Source organism: the organism of the source record quoted next, unplaced genomic scaffold, assembly GCF_019419815.1.
Source record: "Pyrus x bretschneideri cultivar Hongxiangsu unplaced genomic scaffold, Pyrus_bretschneideri_v1 Contig40, whole genome shotgun sequence".
Lineage (NCBI taxonomy): Eukaryota > Viridiplantae > Streptophyta > Magnoliopsida > Rosales > Rosaceae > Pyrus > Pyrus x bretschneideri.
The window spans coordinates 3,747,357-3,766,505 of record NW_025999724.1 but is presented as its reverse complement, the minus strand read 5'-3'; the positions used below and the strand labels follow the sequence as shown (position 1 = coordinate 3,766,505).

General features: G+C 36.8%; 3 protein-coding genes and 1 pseudogene across 8 annotated transcripts in view; 1 reads left to right on the top strand and 3 right to left on the bottom strand.

The window, feature by feature from the left end:
- Window positions 1–18,895, top strand: part of LOC125469085 (LEAF RUST 10 DISEASE-RESISTANCE LOCUS RECEPTOR-LIKE PROTEIN KINASE-like 2.1) — a 38,802-nt gene extending 19,907 nt beyond the window's left edge. The window contains exons 2-7 of one of the 3 annotated variants that reach the window (XM_048566001.1): window positions 14,398–14,753; window positions 16,193–16,222; window positions 17,192–17,221; window positions 17,308–17,343; window positions 17,460–17,489; window positions 17,669–18,895. In XM_048566001.1, the coding sequence (XP_048421958.1) occupies window positions 14,398–14,753; window positions 16,193–16,222; window positions 17,192–17,221; window positions 17,308–17,343; window positions 17,460–17,489; window positions 17,669–18,789 (1,603 nt within the window). In that variant the 3' untranslated portion in view covers window positions 18,790–18,895. Of the gene's footprint in view, window positions 1–13,768; window positions 14,754–16,192; window positions 16,223–17,191; window positions 17,222–17,307; window positions 17,344–17,459; window positions 17,490–17,668 lie in introns of those variants that run through there. The other 2 variants (XM_048566000.1, XM_048565999.1) reach the window with 2 other exon arrangements.
- LOC125469091 (beta-amylase 2, chloroplastic-like) overlaps window positions 1–19,149 on the bottom strand; it is a 46,494-nt gene that overhangs the window by 13,346 nt on the left and 13,999 nt on the right. The window lies entirely within an intron of this gene.
- On the bottom strand, window positions 43–5,604 carry LOC125469084 (annotated as a pseudogene).
- Window positions 11,061–13,616, bottom strand: LOC125469088 (rust resistance kinase Lr10-like). The gene is made up of 2 exons (XM_048566010.1): window positions 12,410–13,616; window positions 11,061–12,257 (listed from the first exon to the last, which is right to left on the bottom strand). Exons 1-2 carry the CDS (start codon window positions 13,098–13,100, stop codon window positions 11,119–11,121), a joined length of 1,830 nt encoding a protein of 609 aa, XP_048421967.1. The 5' UTR covers window positions 13,101–13,616; the 3' UTR covers window positions 11,061–11,118.

The window sequence follows — 19,149 nt, the reverse complement described above, 5'->3', positions numbered from 1 at the left end:
TTGCCTTTCATTGCAAATATCATAAGGGAGGCCGGCGGCCAATGGCTGCTAATGGTGGAGAAAGATGCAATTTCTGCAAGCAATGTTTTCTAAAAGCTATGAGGATTTTACATTTAAATTACTTTTACATATCAATCGCGATCGCTGTTCGAGTACAAAATAGTTGAATCTCGTCGTTAGCCGCTGTCCTATCGACTAGTAAATTTTCATTTTTCCTCTAAGAAAAGAAGATAATACACTAAACTGGACAACCCTCTTCATTCAAGAGGAATTAATAAAGCACTATCTGGGGATACTTCATTCTACTTGCTATATACTTGGTCAACAACAGCTTCCCCTGCAGTGAAATTCATAGTTACAACTCATGCCGAATCCAGAAAACACGCGGCGACAAATATGTGAACTGATTCTGATTTTTATGTATTTTCGTTCTCCAATGTGGAGCAGTGTTTATATACGGAGATACTGTTGTTGGCATTTTCCATATTCTGGTACTAGATCAATAACGCATCAAATTGAATCAACAATAAAGCAGTGGTAAAGGCTGTCTTACCGTGCATTCTCTTAACGAATCGTTCAAATTCCATGAAGTTGTCTCTTTCCATTAGAAGTGGACTGAGCCTAAGGTAGGTAAAAGATGACAAATGCCTTCCATCTGGATCAGTCAAGGGCTTGGCATTATCCAATATCTTGTTGTAGCTGATACGATCATGACAAGCAAGAGCGTTCTCACTAGAAACCGGTAAGCAAACATCCCACGCAGCATTCAGCACCTGAAATAGGAGTTTACAATGTTAAATGTCCAAAGATTTCACAACGTAAATGCATATACTTTTCAATTTAGGGTACTATTTTTCGCAATGAATCCCAGTGAATTCCAATACAGACGGATTCTTAAGTGCTGAAGCTTGGATCAGAAAAGGCCACTTTAGAGTACACAAGGAGGTTTCAGATAAATTTGATGCTTACTTGCCAAAATAAACCCTCAGAATCTCCCAGTGCCTCTTTGAAATCTTCATGCTGGTCTAACATGTGCAATTCAGTACATGCTAAGCTTAAATTAGCTTCATGCTTCTTTAGCATCGTCACAATTGGAGAATAACCATCACGGTTGCATGGATTATAGAAGCCCGCAGTCAACTCAGCCGCATGACTGACCGTCTTGTACCACCAGTGAAGACCTGATAGCTGCTTAACAATTAAAATATAGCAAACTGACCGATCAATCCATAACTAGCCAAATTACTTCTAAGGTTGCAAAACTTTCAACACTCAACAATATTAGGCCTGCATAACAATCTTCATATGTTCTAGATTAAAACTTGAAACTTCAAATTCAACATGGATGGTTTTGCCTTCGGTATTATTTGAATTCTTTGGCCACATCTTCAAAGTAAGCTCCTAATTCATTTTTCTATGGATTTTATCTTTTTCAAATATCAGATTTCAAAAATTCATCTTTCGTGTATGTTCAAAATGATTGAAGCTAACTCACCTTTGCAGCAATGCAGGTTCCGTCGAAAGTTAACTTTGCTAGAGAAAGCACCCGATCACCATGATCAACTAAAACTCGAGAGTACCAATTAAGGAAGAACCTGCCATGGTAGCCATCATAATCACCGCCTTCGGAAAAGAAACCGGTATCATTTGGCTGGGAATTATAAGAACCTGCATTATCTGGAACCTCTACCCCAGAAGGAGTGTCCCCTTGCTTCTGCTGCCTTCCTCAAACTTTTCAGCAAATACTGATCGTAACACTGCAATTTTTTAAACGCTCAGGCTGAGGAAATACAGACTCATTCACTTGTAAACTGATATAACATTACTCAGCAAGTTACCTGAAATTCACCGACACCGGGATATCGCCAACCATGCTTTACAGGACAAGATGGGTATCGCAATTCCCCACAAGGACCTAGTCCAACTTGAACCATGGAGATGCTACCATTTTTAAAGTACTCGTCAAACTCTACACGGAAGCTTCTCATGCAGTCAAAGTATACCTATATCAGTTAAAAATTAGCATTTTGACACTGAGTATATAGGACTACCCTTAAAAAATGGTACAATAATACTGAACAGCATTCTGTATATGGCATTAATGAAGTTTTCCACAGAAAAAGAAATATATAGATTAATAGGTGCTAATGGTTTGACATACAAAGAGTTCAATTACCACCAATTTTAATTGCAAGCACAAAGATTAAGGTATCATTCATCATATGTGACTGCAATACCTCAACAGCAGTCCGGCCTCTTAAAACTCGTTCCTTGTCAATTCCCCATGAAAGGCATTCAGGATTACTTCTTCCCTCTCTATCGGTGAAAAATATGTCAAGGTTGCTTCTACCAATTTCAGCCACCCAATGAGGCAGTGGAATACACACATCATCACCAACATTGCCTCAACATTCATGAAATGACATGACAACCTTAAATACAGAAGTTGCCCGTCAGACCCACAATAAATTTCAGAAGAACTAACAAAACAAACCATGCCCAAATGATTACATAATCTCCAGACTTAGAGAGTGAATTCAGAGCATGAAAGGGAAGTGAGTTCCTTGGTTCCCACATTATAGAGAGAAAATCTCAAAACTTTGCCAAGCATTACAGGAAAACCATAGAAAGAATAAAAATGATAACAAAGAAGGCAAAACAATTAACCACATGTGTTGTTTATAAGCCCACTGAAAAAGCTCTGCAAGTGAAAAAATGTATATAAAACAGACCTGTAGCTTCAGCTTAAGCTCGCGCACCATTTGAAAGAGCCTCTTGTATCCATTCCAATTATACTCCTGTGGAGCATGTCCCTCTACTATTCCCCACCAGCAATCAACCATAACGCCATCTACATTAACTGATTTCAATACCCTTAGCTGCTTTAGTAGACCATCTGGATCAACCAGCTCACACTTCATGTTATTAACACCTAGCTGCCACCAAATAAAAGACATGATAATGAGCATACAGATTAGAGACCAAGCTTAAAAACAACTGTTATTTATGAAGCAAAACTTGAACTCCTTGACATGGCAGCCTCTAATGCAAGATATAGAGTAGAAAAGTAAACATATTAAAAAACAGAAAACCAACAATTTAACTTGCATCGTAAAAGAATATTAGTAAAGCTACAGAACTCACTGGTCGCATTACATAAACTGGAATGTACGCGGTGCTGGAGAAATCACGTTCTTGTAACTTCAGGGGTATGTCAACAATCTACGAAAAAGAATTAATGTGCATTGAAGGACGTGACAGCCCAACTTAGGAAGCAATAACTTAGCATTCAAACTATTCATTACTACAAATTAGACGAACAATATGAAAAATAGTATTTCACTACTTATGGGGTCCTAGTAAATTGCAATGCAGCTATAAGCATAAATGAAGACAGTATAAATGCAGAATCATGCCTCCATACATTTGCTAACAAAGGCTACTGTTCTTTGTGCTATTTAACGCATGATGTGATATGTGATAACAAAATTAACCTAGATGGTACAAAGAATGACCGTATAAGAGAATTCAACACCTGCATACCAAAAGATATATCTGGAAACGCATACCACCACTGAAGTCTCAACAACAAATACATCACACATGATGCCATGCATGATGGAACACACAAAGCATGATGATATGGAATAAAACAATTTTGTGATGTTTTATATTTTGGTAGGCATAGAAATATAGACTGTTGAATTTCTCGTCCTTGTACCTGTTTGTAGCCAACATTATCCAAGGAGCCACAACTAAGAGGATGACTCTCTGTTTGACCTGCTCCATCTCCAACAATGGATGAACCTTGGGACTGAGCACTTGAGGGGAGAACATAAGGCGATAAACTAGGCAAATAAACACCTTTGGTGTTGGAAGCATTAAGCTCCCCAGGGCTCTGATAGCCAGAAGTAACTCCTTTAAGGGAAGCAGGAGTACGTGGGGATACTATTTGGGATGATGATGAAGTCACTGCTGCAGAATTGACACCAGCCAGCCTTGGACCCTGTAAAAGTTCAATATAAACATTTTGGATTTTTTCAGAAATTTGTTAGAAATGAGAATCACAATAAAATGCATTGAATGTCATCCACAGCCACATTAAGGAGGCCAAAACCACTCATGATCTAAGATCAGCCAGTGCATGACCCACATGAAGATCAATTTTTTCTTTTTATAGGAAGAAATCAATTTTAAACATTTCGGCGAACAAGTATGACATTAAAATCAACCAAATATGCAGTCATGTTCATAAATTTAAAAAATAAAAAAGCAAAAAAATATTCAAAATAGGATGAACAAGCTTCTTCCTTGCAAGAGAAGTACCTGAGATTTTGAAGGAAATGTTGTTCCATCTGGAAGAACAACCCAGCCAGCTTCCCTAGCCAAAGCTGCAACTACATCATTGATATCAGCCCTAACTCTAAGATTATAATTTCCATGCCTCTGTAGCCCTGCTAAGATCCTCGCCGTGATTGTCCTGCGCTGCCGTTCTCTTAACTTGGTTCTCTCCTTCTCTTCCAGGGGTCTACACCTCCTAGCTCCTCCCCCTCCGGGAGTCCCCACTTGTTCTTGAAATTGATGATGCTGTTGTAAACGGTTATTATTATTACTTATTGTTGGCATTTCTCCATCAACCCCTGCCATCATTTGGGAGGCATCAACATGCTTCTCTCCATCTTCATCATCGCCACCGTCCTCTTCTTTCACATCCATCTCCATTTCTTCGTCATCATCTTCTTCACTTCTGATTAACTTCTGAAGACCCGTTTCCATAATCTCCTTATTCGTTTATCCTACGCCTTAAACCTCCTGATTATCTTAGCGACTTGATCCTTCTATCATGAATGTAGAAATCATCACTGCTTAATTTCCCACATAACCACTTGAAGGAGTAGATTTTTCTCAACAATGCAGATACGGTCCTGCTCAATTTTCTGTTAAAAATCGAAACTCTGAAAATTAGACATATCTCACATTAATAATTCTAGTATAGTTCAAAATTACAGAGACACAGAACCTACTAAATTGATTGTTTACACCTATTTGGCTCTAATGAGGTTGACTTCTGCTCAAATTTTCTCAGCAGCCAAACAAGGCGCTTATTCTCTATTACTTTCCACACAAGTCACATACGAGAAAGCTTTTAAATTTTCTCAGAAGCCAAACATGACCACAAAGTAAACTTTTCCTTGTAGTGAACTGAGTTACCTCCTAAAACCAGCTGGAACGGCCGAATTCTAGCAATTGACTCCACCTTGGCCAGAATTCTCCATTTCTCCTCGAATTCCACCTCATCGCCCTCACTCAGAGCTCCCAGTCCCATTTTCCACCCGATCCATCTTCTATTCCCCATTTCAGAAGCCCTAGCTGCTTCACCGGAATCCGTGCCCGAATTTTCCGGCCGCCGAAAATAAATAGTAAGGCGTCGTCTCACGAGGAGTAGGGCGGGGCTCCGAAAGGGAAGACGGAGGGAGGAGGTCGGAGACGGGCGGCTCGGGTCGGGCGGGAGAGGGATGGGGAAGGAGAAGCGTGCGAGCATGCGAGGAGGGGGCGCTCACGCCCGGCGGATTGCCACGCGTGCGAGGTGCGAGCGTGTTTGGGGGAATTTGCTGGCACGAACGAGGCGTGTGGGGGTGCACATGTGTGTGAGGTGAGCGAGTGAAACCATGCGGAACACGTGTGCGTCTCACGGTTTGGGCGTGAGTTGTGGCACATGTCGCACGTGCTGAGAGCGTGGACTTGGGTAGATCAAGGGCACGAGATTTGGGTGTGTCCTGATGTGCGGTGGTGGATCACGTCAACTTTGCGTCTTTGCGCACTTGCACATCCTTTGGAAATATTGCCTGAATTATATTTCTTCTTTGTATTTTAAATACCTTGTACAGTGACAAATAAGTTGGACATTTTTTTAAAGAAAAACTAATGAAAATGACTTGAAAACTTTGAGTTTTAACAATAAAGACAAAATAAAGAGTAAAGTGAATAGTACTAGGTTTGACATTTTAGTGTAAAAATGTGGTTTTTCGTTAAAGTGAACAGTACCGTAGCTTTTTGTTAAAACTCCCTTCTTTTAATGGTTTCAGTACCTGCAGATTATTAACATTACTTTTTTTGGAGAATTTTAATAAATTCCAAAATTCATTTCGTCATCCCGTAGCGACAACCGTCTTTTTAATTGGTACTGTAGTAGCCCTTTGGTTGGGTATTGCAAGATAGTTGCAACTTCCAAGACACGTCGTGAAAATGAATGTTAAAGACTCTTCCGCTATTTACTTGTCGCGAGCAATTATAAGTCGTCAATAATAATGTTGGAGGATGAAGACGGATGATTGTCATTTTTGAAAACTAATGTCGTGAAAGTGAATGTTAATGACTCTCTGGTGTATACTTGTCACGAACAATTATCAATCGTTGATTATAATGTTTGAGGATGAAGACGGATGATTATCATTTTTGAAAAATAATGTCGTGAAAGTGAACACAACTTCAAATGTCTGTAACTATACCGTCATAATTCGGACTCGCAAACGGCTTTTGCCTATGCGTTTGTGGCTTCAAGGCCTATTCGAAAACGTTACTTATGACATCAAAAGGTCAACGAGTAAATAATAATTTTTCAAACTTCACCTTTCGTACCTAGTTTAATTGAAATCTAATTTCAAATAAACTAATATAAATTCTCGAAAAATAATATAAAATCTCAATAATACAAATACGTAGATTATAACAGTGAAATCCGAGAACGGGATTTCACATAAGATGCAAAATTTGACTGTCATTAATATCCTCATGATAATTGCTTAAAACCAGCAATAATTATATATGTTATACTTGCTTTCCTCAACTGAAAATTGTAGCAACGATCTGTCAACTTTAACTCAGTTTAAGTAATAGTTCATCAACTAAAAATTCATGATCATTGGTCCCTTAATTTCGTCAAAAAGTGTAACTGTAGTTCTTTTCGTTAACTCCGTTAAAACTTCCGTCAAAATAAGTCACGTGCCACACACACTTGAGACTGAATCAATAGGCAAATATAGAAAACCAAATGAAAAAAATCATAGGAATAGTGCCTCAACTTTAACCCAATTAGTGAAATGGTCCTTCAACTTTAAGCCAATTAGAGCAACGTCTCTCAACTTCAATCTAATTGTATCAACGGTTCTTCCAATATGAGTATTTTTAACAAAATTCTGATGGAGTTGACAAAAAGAATCATAGTTGCACATTTTGGTAAGTTAAGGGGTTAATGATCATAAAATTTTTGGTTAATAGATCATTACTCTAATTGAATTAAAATTAAAGAACTATTGCTATAATTTTTCTAAAGAAAACAAGTAAAAATATGCAAGAGGAAGGAAGAGAGGAGCAATTTTATGTATTTTGAACTAATTTTAATTCACATGAAATCCGGAACAGGATGATGTGTTTTTCTTTGTAACGAAAGATGAATAATGTATTGTCGTGTGTAAGTCTTTATTACATATCATTGTATTATTAACTGCGATTGTGACGGGCACCCGTTACATGTACATCAATCTCAATTATTACATAAATCAGTCTTGCCATTAACCGACTGATCGGCATCATGGGCCTGTTACATGTACATCAATATCAATTATAACATAAATCAGTCATGCCATTGACCGACTGTCCGGCATCATGGGCCTAGCTATAACTTAGCATGACTTTTCCTCCCAGATATTTTTCAATACTGCAGCTGCACGGAGGGTGCTCTGGCCACTAGCTCCCAACCAAATATTAGATTATTGATTCACATCGATTGGAAGACCTACCATGTTTCTTTCTTGTGTTATTTACACACTTTCTTTTACCTCCTAGGCATCTTTTGTTAATTTTTGTTTTTTGATTTTTTTTAGTTCATTGTATCGGATGATTGAAAATTGAATGAGGTATGTAGATAGCACCACTATTCTTTTAATCAAGTCTTTTAATGAGTCCTACTTAATGAGGTTTTCTTACTTTTTCGTAAATTGTTGTAGCATTTTTATTGGCTTGTAATGAATGTCTCAAGGTGGTTCATCACGAGAAATTTTTCATTATGATCGGAACACGAATGATACATCATTTGTTTTTATATAAATGGTGGGAAATTTTATTTTTTAAGATATTAACTTTTTAACACATATATCTTACTATTTGCATAATAATATATGGTGTATATTCCGATCGCACTAAAAAATTTCTTGTTCACCACCCATTTTCAAATCATGTCAATGACTCCCATTTAATGACCCTTTCCTAAATCATTATAACTTTTTTCTTTGCTTCTAATGAATGTTTCTCTCCAAAGTTGGTTTCTTGTATTCACGTGATGCATCCACATCCTCTTAAATAAATAGTTAATTTATTTAACGAAAAATGATTTTTTCTGTTATTATTGTCTTTTGATACTCCATTAATTTATACAATTTTACTCCATTTACATTTTTCTTGGAAATTTAATAAAAGAAGAATAATTAATTTTAATTCACATGAAATCCAGAACAGGTTGATGTCTTTTTCTTTCTAATGAAGGGAAGAGAAATCATTTTCAGATCCTTTCCGCATAATCAGGAAATTTATGTCGTTAACATTTGATCCAACGGTTAAAAATAAGGATTTATTTTAAAAATTGTAATAACTTAAACCATTGGATCAAATTTCAAAAGTATGAATTTCCTGATTTGATGGATTAGAATGAAAAATGATTTCTTTCCATAACGAAGGATTGTAGTGTGTAAGTCTTTATTCACATAGTTTTGTATTATTAACTATGATCGTGACCGGCACCTGTTACAGACAAGGATTGTCTGCCCTCCTACTTCCGGTGTCTTTTCGTGCTTTTATGTTTGTGTGGTTACGATTAAACTACATCAACATTTTATATTACTATTTATTTTTGTCTTATTCTCTTTATAAAAAATAATATAAAATGTTAGCGTGACTTAACCGTGACCACACAAAACATGAAGGCACCGAAAGTAGAAGGGCAGACAATCCTTGTCTCCCCTGTCACATGTACATCAATCTCAATTATTACATTAGTCAATCCTGCCATTGACCGACTGTTTGGCCCCTGTCACATGTACATCAATCTCAATTATTACATTAGTCAATCCTGCCATTGACCGACTGTTTGGCATCATGGGCCTGTTACCGTGTTACGTGTACGTCAATCTCAATTATCACATAAGTCAATCCTGTCATAGACCGATTGTCCGACATTATGGGCCTGGCTTTAACTTAGCATGACTTTTCCTCTTAGATATTTTTCAAAACTTCAGCTGCACGGAGGGTGCTCTAGCCACTAGCTCCCAACCAAATACTAGATTACTGGTCATAGTCAAGTGGAACTTTCATTCCTAATTCCAATTCGAATTTCCACTCTCATTTCTGGAAATACTTGAAAACAAACACAAGAATATAGTTTTTCTTCTAAAAATTTTATCTCTTTATCCAATTGCAAACTAGCACTCTCATTTCCTTAAAAACTTGAAAGTAAACATAATAATATTATTTGGTTGTACTATCTACACAGTCGTTTTTACTTCTCATGCATCATTTGTTAAATTTTGTTATTTGATTTTCTTTCAGTTCATTATGTCGTCAATTGCAAATTGAATAAAGTATGTAGATAGCATCACTTTTCTCTTAATCAAGTATTTTAATGAATCCCACTTAATGAGGTTTTCTTGCTTTTTGGTAAATTGTTATAACTTTTTTATTGGCTTGTAATGAATGTCTCAAGATTGTTTACCATGAGAAATTCTTTATTGTGATCGGAATATGAATGGTACATCATGTATTTTTATATAAGTAGTGAAAAATTTTACTTTTTAAGATATGAACTTTTTAACACATATATCTCACTATTTACATAATAACACATAATATATCATCTCGTATTCCGATCATATTAAAAAAATTCTCATTCACCGGCCCTTTCCTAATCAAGTCAATGAGTCCCATTTAATTACCTTTTCTTGTTTTTTCCTAAATCATTATAACTTTTTTCTTTGCTTCTAAGACCATCTCCAATGGTTGGGCTAAAAGTCAAATTTTTTAGCCCGAAAAATTTAGCTTTTAGCCCAGAAATAGCCTGCTCCAACCGTTCGAGCCTAAAATTTTAGCCTGAGATTATTAAAGAATGAATTTAGGTTTTTTTTTTTGTTAAATTAATTTTAAAAAAAAAAAAAAATATGTAGACTATCGTAAATTAATTTTATGAATATTTTAATCTAAAAAAATTTAAATTCCGATAAATATTGAGTGAAGTCCACTTTGATTTCTGGGCTAAATTTTGGGGAGAATTTGGCATTGGTTTAGCATTTAGCATTTAGCCCAAAATTTCCCCTTGGGTTGGAGTGGGTTTGAGGGGAAATTTTGGGGAGCAATTTGACATTTAGCCCACCATTGAAGTTGGTCTAATGAATGTCTCTCTTCAAAGTTGGTTTTTTTTTATTCACGTGATGCATCAACCATCATCCACATCCTCTTAAATAAATAGTTAATTTGTTTAACGAAAAATGATTTTTTCTGTTATTATTGTCTTTTGATACTCAATTAATTTATAAAATTTTAGTCTTTTTCCATTAATTTATTATTGTCTTTTGACACTTCATTAATTTATACAATTTTAGTTCATTTTCATTTTCCTTGGAAATTTAATAAAAGAAGGATAATCATTTGGATAATACACATAATTCCAAATCTTTTATTATAGCAACTGATGTGAATATCGGGTACCTTTAATAATTCAATGAGTTAATTTGCTACTTCTATCCAGCATCCATCCATGAAGTTTCTTCCAAGTTCCAACCCAGCAGCACGACGTCTATTTCAATGATTCAATACCTCAGAAACTACATTTTGTTTTCCTTTGTTTAAGATTTATACTAATTAAAATTCCTAGTAAAAGTTGGCCGAATGTGAAGAGAAAAAATTGGGAGGGGTTGCCACATGCATAGGGCAAGTCCAAGACTTGATTTCCTTCGACGCTTACAAAATAAAAAAATAAAAAAAGTTAACAAGAATTGGAAACAAACACCCTTAAATTAGGTTCGAAAGATTACACATTCAATGTTAATATTACATATATTGTTGTTACAATTTCTACTCTAGTTCAGCAATTGGTTCCAACTCTAGTCTTCTTGCCGGAATGCTTCCATTTTTAGTTGTAGGACCTGTAGCCACAAAGGGATTAGGCGGCATGGTCAAGCTTTCTCCGTCTCCTTCTAACATCTGAACCGCTATTTTCATGGACGGACGATCCACCGGGTGCCATTGGATACACCATAGCCCTATAATTGCAAGTTTCTTTGGAATTTTACCATCTCCTTCTTCCCCAATATGGATTCGTAGGTCATCCCCTTCCTCTAGAAGATTATAAATCCACTGTGGATAGTAAATTTCATTTGTGGTGTTCTCGATGGTTGAACCAATATTCTTTCTTCCTCCTACCATCTCGAGCAGCAGCATTCCAAAGCTATAGACATCTGCCTTGTAAGACACGTTTCCGAAATTCCTGGAGAACACTTCGGGTGCAATGTATCCCATGGTCCCCCTGGCTGTAGTCATAGACACCAAGCTTTGATCCTTGGAACATAACTTGGCCAAACCAAAATCAGAAATTTTTGGAGTGAAGTTTTGGTCTAGCAAAACATTGTGGGGTTTGATATCGAAATGGAGGATTCGTTGATCACATCCTTGGTGAAGATATTCAATTCCTTTGGCTATGCCGAGGGCAATATTTTGCAACTTATCCCAACCAAGGAAGGAATTCTTACTATCTGCAGATGAAATGAAATCTTGCAGGGAACCATTGGGGAAGAACTCGTAAACAAGAGCTCGTACAAATCCATCAGCACAAAATCCAACCAAGCGAGCCACGTTGACGTGGTGGATATGACCCATGGTTCGCACTTCATTTACGAACTCTTCCCCATCTCCCTTAGAACTGTTGAGGACTTTGACAGCAATAAGGAATTCAGAAGAAAGCCTTCCTTTGAAGACAGTTCCATAGGCTCCTTGGCCCAACTTGTCCTTGAATTGATCTGTAATCCTCTTAATATCTGCGTACAAATACCTGCTCGGTTTCAGTGCTTTGTAATCCTCCAAGAATCTTTCAATTCTTAATCGACTCTCTTTTTCCTTTCTGTCAGCGTTATATACCCGATATGCTGCAATCATCAGTAGAACAAGAAGCAAAGAACCCAGGATTCCACCGGTAGCCAATAATTTCCATGTGTTGCCTGTAAAAGATAATTGCAAATTAAATCAAGACTGTCAATCGATTAATCCTAATAAAATGGACAACATCTTTTTTAAATAATAATTACTGAGACATAAATTTAAAGATGTTTATAAGTAGCTACCACTGAGTACAAATATATGTTATCCTTACTTGGTTTCCTCACGCATTCAATTTCACTGTTGGTGCCATTGTTCTTCCATCTACACCTCTTTCCCTTTGCTTCACATGCTGTACAATTTGGTTTAGACCACTTGAAACGAAGAACATCATATTCATTTCCTAACGAAGTACCAGTTGGAACTGATAAAACATCATACATTCTTGTACAAGATGGTAGCCCCTCGAAGAGATCATCAAAACTATAATTACCATAAACACCATAAGTTGTGCTACCAGGGTCACCGAGGCAGGGGACTTGACACCCATAATACGTTCCAACAGGTGGGCAGCTGAATAAGGTAACGTTCCAGAAGTCGAAAATTGACAAGTTGAAGGGAGAGGGGGGCATGTTTGGGAGTTTTACAGGCTTTGTTAGCAGCAAGCAGTCATATGCGCTATACACTTGGATTTCCTGACGCTTGTAATCTATGCGCTTGACAAAGAATTTTACTAGGATTATCGGCTGCTCATCTGTCTGATTGCATTCAAGTCCAGGACCACAATGATACGTGAGGTGCAATGGAAAATGGATAGCCGGGCCTTGATCATCGCTACATTTGGATTCGGAGCATGTAAATTGGCTTGCTTCAACTAGTTTGAAGAAAACCAGTAACAATATGCAAAAGGAAGCGATGAGCAATTTCTGCATTTTTGAGCTAGTAATAGTAATAATAATGCGCATGGAATCTAATTAAGCGTGCACACATATATATACATACGTAGTAACTATAGAGTATTCTGCATTAACAATATGCAAAAGGAATAGAGGAGCAATTCCTTCATCATTTCATTACACAAGTCGGTCTTTGCCATTGACCGACTTTCCTCTATGATATTTTCTATGCTAATCAATAATTTGAAGTGCTTACTGCATGCAACTTCAGGGAAGGTGCTTCCTTTTCTACCATACAAATTAAAAATAAAAGATTATCTGTCTTAAATTGTCTTCTCAACTGCAAGTATTGGATTGTTTTCGTGGATGTGACCTTCTTCTCCAACCCACTCTTCTCAATTACTAAAATGCTACAAATGCACTACCAAAATACTAAATAAAGGTCTTTGAAATTCCATAAAATTCTATGAAATTTATAACTCTTTTAAAATCCTTCAAAATCTTAATTGAACACACCTCTCTAGGTTTTGTCATCCAAAAACCGTCCCTGCCCTCAGAGGGTACTTTTATCGATACCCAATTTTATGTTAAGTTCATTAACTAAGAAATTTTTGTCATAGCTTCCCAATTATCCTCCACTAATAACACTAGAATTTTCAAGCCTCCCTCCTCCCTCTCATTTCTTTGCACAAGTCAATCTTTGCTATTGACTGACTGTGTCAAACAAACATCATTGACTGACTTTCCCCTAAGATATTTTCTAATTAATAATTGGAGCTTCACGGAAGGTGCTTCCTTTAACCCCACTCCTATATTAAAATATGGGTATGTATACAACTGTCTAAACTACTACTTTTTGTCTACCAGTAAACAACTCTCTCTCTCTCTCTCTCTCTCTCTCTCTTCTACCCATGGAAAAAGGTGGAAGCAGATCCTTCACCTTGTCTTGGTGGCCTTTCGTTCTAGCCTTTCTTGTTCTTTGCTTTTGCGGTGAAAGTTGTAACGCTAAGGATGATAGTAAGTCTTCATGTACCTCCTCCTGCGGCCTTATCCATAACATAACTTATCCTTTTCGACTAAACGATGATCCGAAGAAATGTGGCGACAGAAGGTATAATCTTTCCTGTGAGAACAACAATACAACAGTTCTAGATCTACTTGATTATGGCAAATACTACGTACAGGCAATCAACTACAAGAACAAAACAATCCGACTTCTAGATCCTGGCCTTGACAACAACAATTGCTCTTCCATGCCTCGAAATTTTCTGCCCTTACATTATTATAGAACTCCTTATAGGTCATATACATATGATTCGCACAATGGCAGTATTTTACCGCTTTCAACGTCAGTATTTTACTTGATGTGTAGAAACCCAGTGAATTCTTCTCTGTACGTGGATACTGCTCCATGCTTGAATAATAGTGCCACTTCTTTGATCCAACCAAAATCTTATAGTTATGTCATGGTTGACCGCCCAAGCTATATGGAAGATTTGAATGAGGGTTGCAGTGTCGAGAGGAAGGCTTGGATGCTCGTGGACTACTCTAAGGGGTACTACAATGCCTCTTATAGTTATGAATATATACACAGTGCTCTCATGTATGGCTTTGAGCTTCGACTGTATTGGCCTGATGAACTACGTTCACCCTGCAATGGCTCATATTACATTGACATTTGGACTCTGCCTTATTATAAATGTTATCCACGCACCATCCCAGGTGCGTAATTCTCAAATTATATTACTTATAATTACTTTGTTCTCAAACAAGCTTATTTGATGGATGGCTTGTAGGTCTATTTCACATTGTCTTTCAATGATTTTATCTGTCTATCTTTTAGTTCTTTCTTTAAATGCCAGTCATACTAGTGTTTTTTGAAAAATCATATTCTTCTATTTTCTTTACTACAATTGAATGTGTTTATGGTTTTGGATTTTTTTTAATTTTTTTTTTATCTATGAACGATGTACTAAAATATAATACCTCCATTATATTTTCTATCCATTGATCCACTTGACGTGGCTGCTAAATTTGTGTGGCAAAAAAAATATTTTTTTATTCATGTAAAAATAATTAATTAAAAAAGTTATTAATTAAAAAAAATAATAATAAATAAATAAAACCCAGAAGCCATCTTCTTCCCCGTCCCCCTTCCCTGCAACCCAAACCCCCCATACCCCCACCCCACCCCACCCAAAACCCCAAAAAAACTCAGCTATTCAACCCAAAGCCCCAAAATCAAAAGGGGGAATTAAATTCTCAAGACGAAAAAAAAGCACTTCACACAGATCCAATCAGAGCAAAACCCAGATTCAATCACACACAGAAACCCTCAAATTAAAACCCAGATTCAATCATACACAGAAACCCTCAAATTAAAACCCAGATGCAAAATCCACAAATTTAACTGAAAACCGCAGCTTAGGAGCTAGAAGATTACCTTACCATCCACGATGTGGCAGCAGTCCTTGCCATCATTGTGAGTGGAGACCTCAGTCAAAGCAAAGGGAATTCTAGAGAGAGAGAGAGAGAGAGAGAGAGAAGAGAAGTGGACTTAGAAGGAGAAAGCAGCTACAAGACCCGATCCGTCTTCTTCTCCTTGTCTCCGTGGGGGCACCTCTGTGTGTCTTCTGCAACTCTCGCTTCCAAAAAACCCGGCTGGGTTTTCGGTGTGGTGGGGGTTGCGGCGGAGGTGGGGGTGGGGTGGGGTGGGGGGTTTGGGTTGCAGGGAGGGGGGTCGGGGAAGAAGATGGGTTATGTTGGTTTTTTATTTTTTTTTTTTCAAATTAATAACTTTTAAATTATTTATAAATGAATAAAAAAAATTTACCACGTGGCATAAATTTGGCAGCCATGTAACACAAATGTGGCAACCACATCAGTTTTTAAAGAATCAATAGATGAAAAATATAACAGATTTACTATATTGAAATAAAATAGTACTTGAGGTATGAAAATGAAATATTTTTAAAATATTATAACGAATTGATATCGACTCTTATAATTTACCATTTTTCTTATATAATGGCCATTTCCCAAAACTATATCCCTTTATTTCTTATATATGCTAATGCTGTACAGGTATCAACAAATGGCAGCAACTTGAATGTTATTTCTAACGGCTGTTATGCTGATGTTGTTTTGTTCTTTCACTGTAGGTTTCTTTCAATATGAATGGGCTAAAATCCGTAAGTGGTCCCTCTCCAAAACAAAAATGAAGAAAATAAATCTCTCCTTTTTGTTTCTCTTTAAAATTCAATATTTACAACTTTAGAGTATACACAAGCCTCTAACTTTTGTAGTTAGATTTCAATGTGTATCCTCTTTCTACAAATTATAAGTAAGAGTAAATTATGTCACATAACAAACTCATACCTCATTTTTTTTTAATATTGCAACATCATATATTACCTTATAAATTCGTTGCAATATTAGACTTCCGTATTTTTATCATTTATTTGTCTATTAAATGATGACCTTGCAATTGCTAGCCACTCCCTTGCCCAATTGAATTGAGAAATGAAGTTTTAACGAAACACTTCCGGTACTGTTCACTTTTAACAAAAAATCACATTTTTACCTTTTATGGTACTATTTACTTACACCTTTATTTGTTTTTTTTTCATTAAAATTAAAGTTTTTATGGACTTTTCGTTAATTTTCCTATTGAGGAGAAATTAAATAGTACTAAATTAAGGTTTTTGAGTAGTCTCGCACACTAGCGTGCAGCAGTGTGCGAAGGATTTTGAAATTCTTAATTTATTAATATTTAATTAATTTCTCAATTCAGATGGGCGAGAGAGTGGGTCTTGTGTCTGTTACATGAGCAGTTAACAGACAAATTGATGGATAAGGAGACAGAGGTTGTAATGGATATGTAGGTTAATGTATGATATTGCAATGTTCAAAAAAATGAAGTAAAAATTTGTTGTGTGGCCCAAGATTGAGGTTGTGAATAATTACCCTTTAAGTAAACATGGCAGGCAGTAAACTAAATCATCTTTGAGATTTGGCATTCAGTTGTTGGTTATATACCAAAAGCGTAATTGTAGGACTCGCTGAAAAGATATGTTTCGAAACTTGATGATTCAACACTAATGAAGACTCGTTAAGGTATTGCTAATGTTGTGTATTTTTTTTCACTTTTGTCACTGTAGGTTATACTCTGAATGAAACCGTGGATCTTGGTAAGGACTGTCTCTCCAAATGCTAACTTCTGTCTATGTAGTCTAGTGTTTTGTCGTTGCTGAATTTTGTTTGGTATTTATTGCAGGAAACTTTCCTCTATGGTTTCCATTCCATTCCATCGGTAAGACAGAGCTTGTATTTCTTGCATTTATGTAGTCAAGTCTTTGATTTTTATTCACTTTTCAAACTTATAGCCGTTGATATAATTGGCTTTTACTCTTTGCTATTTTGTTGCAGTGCGTGGATGGGGTTTACTGATATGCATCGGTAAGAAAAGCTTGAATTATTAGTTGTACATGTGCGTGTGTAGATTCCAACTTGTCATGAATGAAACAAAGTAAAATGTAATTTAGAAACAAAAGAAGTTGAAGAAAGTTGAAGGTAGTGTGGATCTAACATATAAGTTTCTTTTCTTATGATTCTTTCGGTGATATATTTTTTTGCAGGTTTATTTTTTCCAGCAAGACTACTGTTTGGCATTCCAATTGCGGCTGTATTTTTAGTGTATAAATGGCGAAGAAGACATTTGTCAATGTATAGTACAATAGAAGACTTTCTACAGCGCGATAAGAATTTCGTGCCTATAAGGTACTCTTACTCGGACATCAAGAAGATGACTCGCAAGTTTAAGGATAAGTTGGGTGAAGGCGGCTATGGCTCGGTATTTAAAGGAAAGTTACGCAGCGGCCGTTTTGTAGCAATTAAAGTTCTGGGCAAGTCCAAAGCTAATGGCCAAGATTTCATTAGTGAAATAGCTACCATTGGAAGGATTCACCATGCCAATGTGGTGCGACTTGTTGGTTATTGTGTTGAGGGATCAAAGCGTGCTCTAGTATATGAGTTCATGGCTAATGGCTCTCTTGATAAATACATTTATTCCAAAGAAGGAAGTGTGCCTTTAACCATCGACAAAATGTATGAGATTTCTCTTGGAGTGGCTCAAGGGATTGAGTATCTACATCAAGGTTGCGCGATGCAAATTCTCCATTTCGATATCAAGCCTCATAATATTCTTCTTGATGAGAACTTCAAAGCAAAGGTTTCTGACTTTGGGCTAGCAAAGTTGTATCCCGTCGATAATAGCATTGTCACGCTGACGGCAGCGAGGGGTACAATGGGATATATTGCTCCTGAATTGTTCTACAAAAATATTGGAGGCGTCTCACACAAGGCCGATGTCTATAGTTTCGGAATGTTGTTGATGGAAATGGCAAGCAGAAGGAAGAATTTGAATACAACGGTAGAGCATTCAAGCCAAATCTACTTCCCACTCTGGGTATACGATCAGTATAATGTGGGAAATGACTTGGAGATGGACAATGTAACAGAGAAGGAAAAGAATGTAATCAGAAAGATGGTTATAACCGCCTTGTGGTGCATTCAAATGAAGCCAACCGATCGCCCTTCGATGCACAAAGTCATCGAGATGCTTGGAAGAGATGTTGAATGTCTGCAAATGCCCCCCAGGCCTTCTCTATGCCCACAAGAGACTCCTGTGGCTGTGGGTGACATTCAAGACCCAATATGTTCAAACGTAGAGATAACATGTTCTTTGGCAGCTAGGTGATGATCAAGTTCTTAGTTATAAAAGTGAAATAATGTATCATAAATTCTTACTTTAAAAACAGATTTAATTGGTGAAGAACTATTATTCGAGGTTTATATTGAAGAAACTGGTCCTCTATAGTAGACTGACTAGCTTATGAAGCAGTCAAAGGTTTTCTTATTTTTGTTCTTCTCATCTACCCATTTGCACGGATTCCCATGGCCTACCTTTCACGAGCTTAATGAGCTTCTTCATCAGTCTTGTCCATCTATTTTTTGGCTTCGCCCCAGTAGACAAGGCATTGATGTCTTGATGAAGAAGAATATGATATTTGGACTTCACCCCAAACCTCTTATGATATACATTGTAATTGAACCCAGT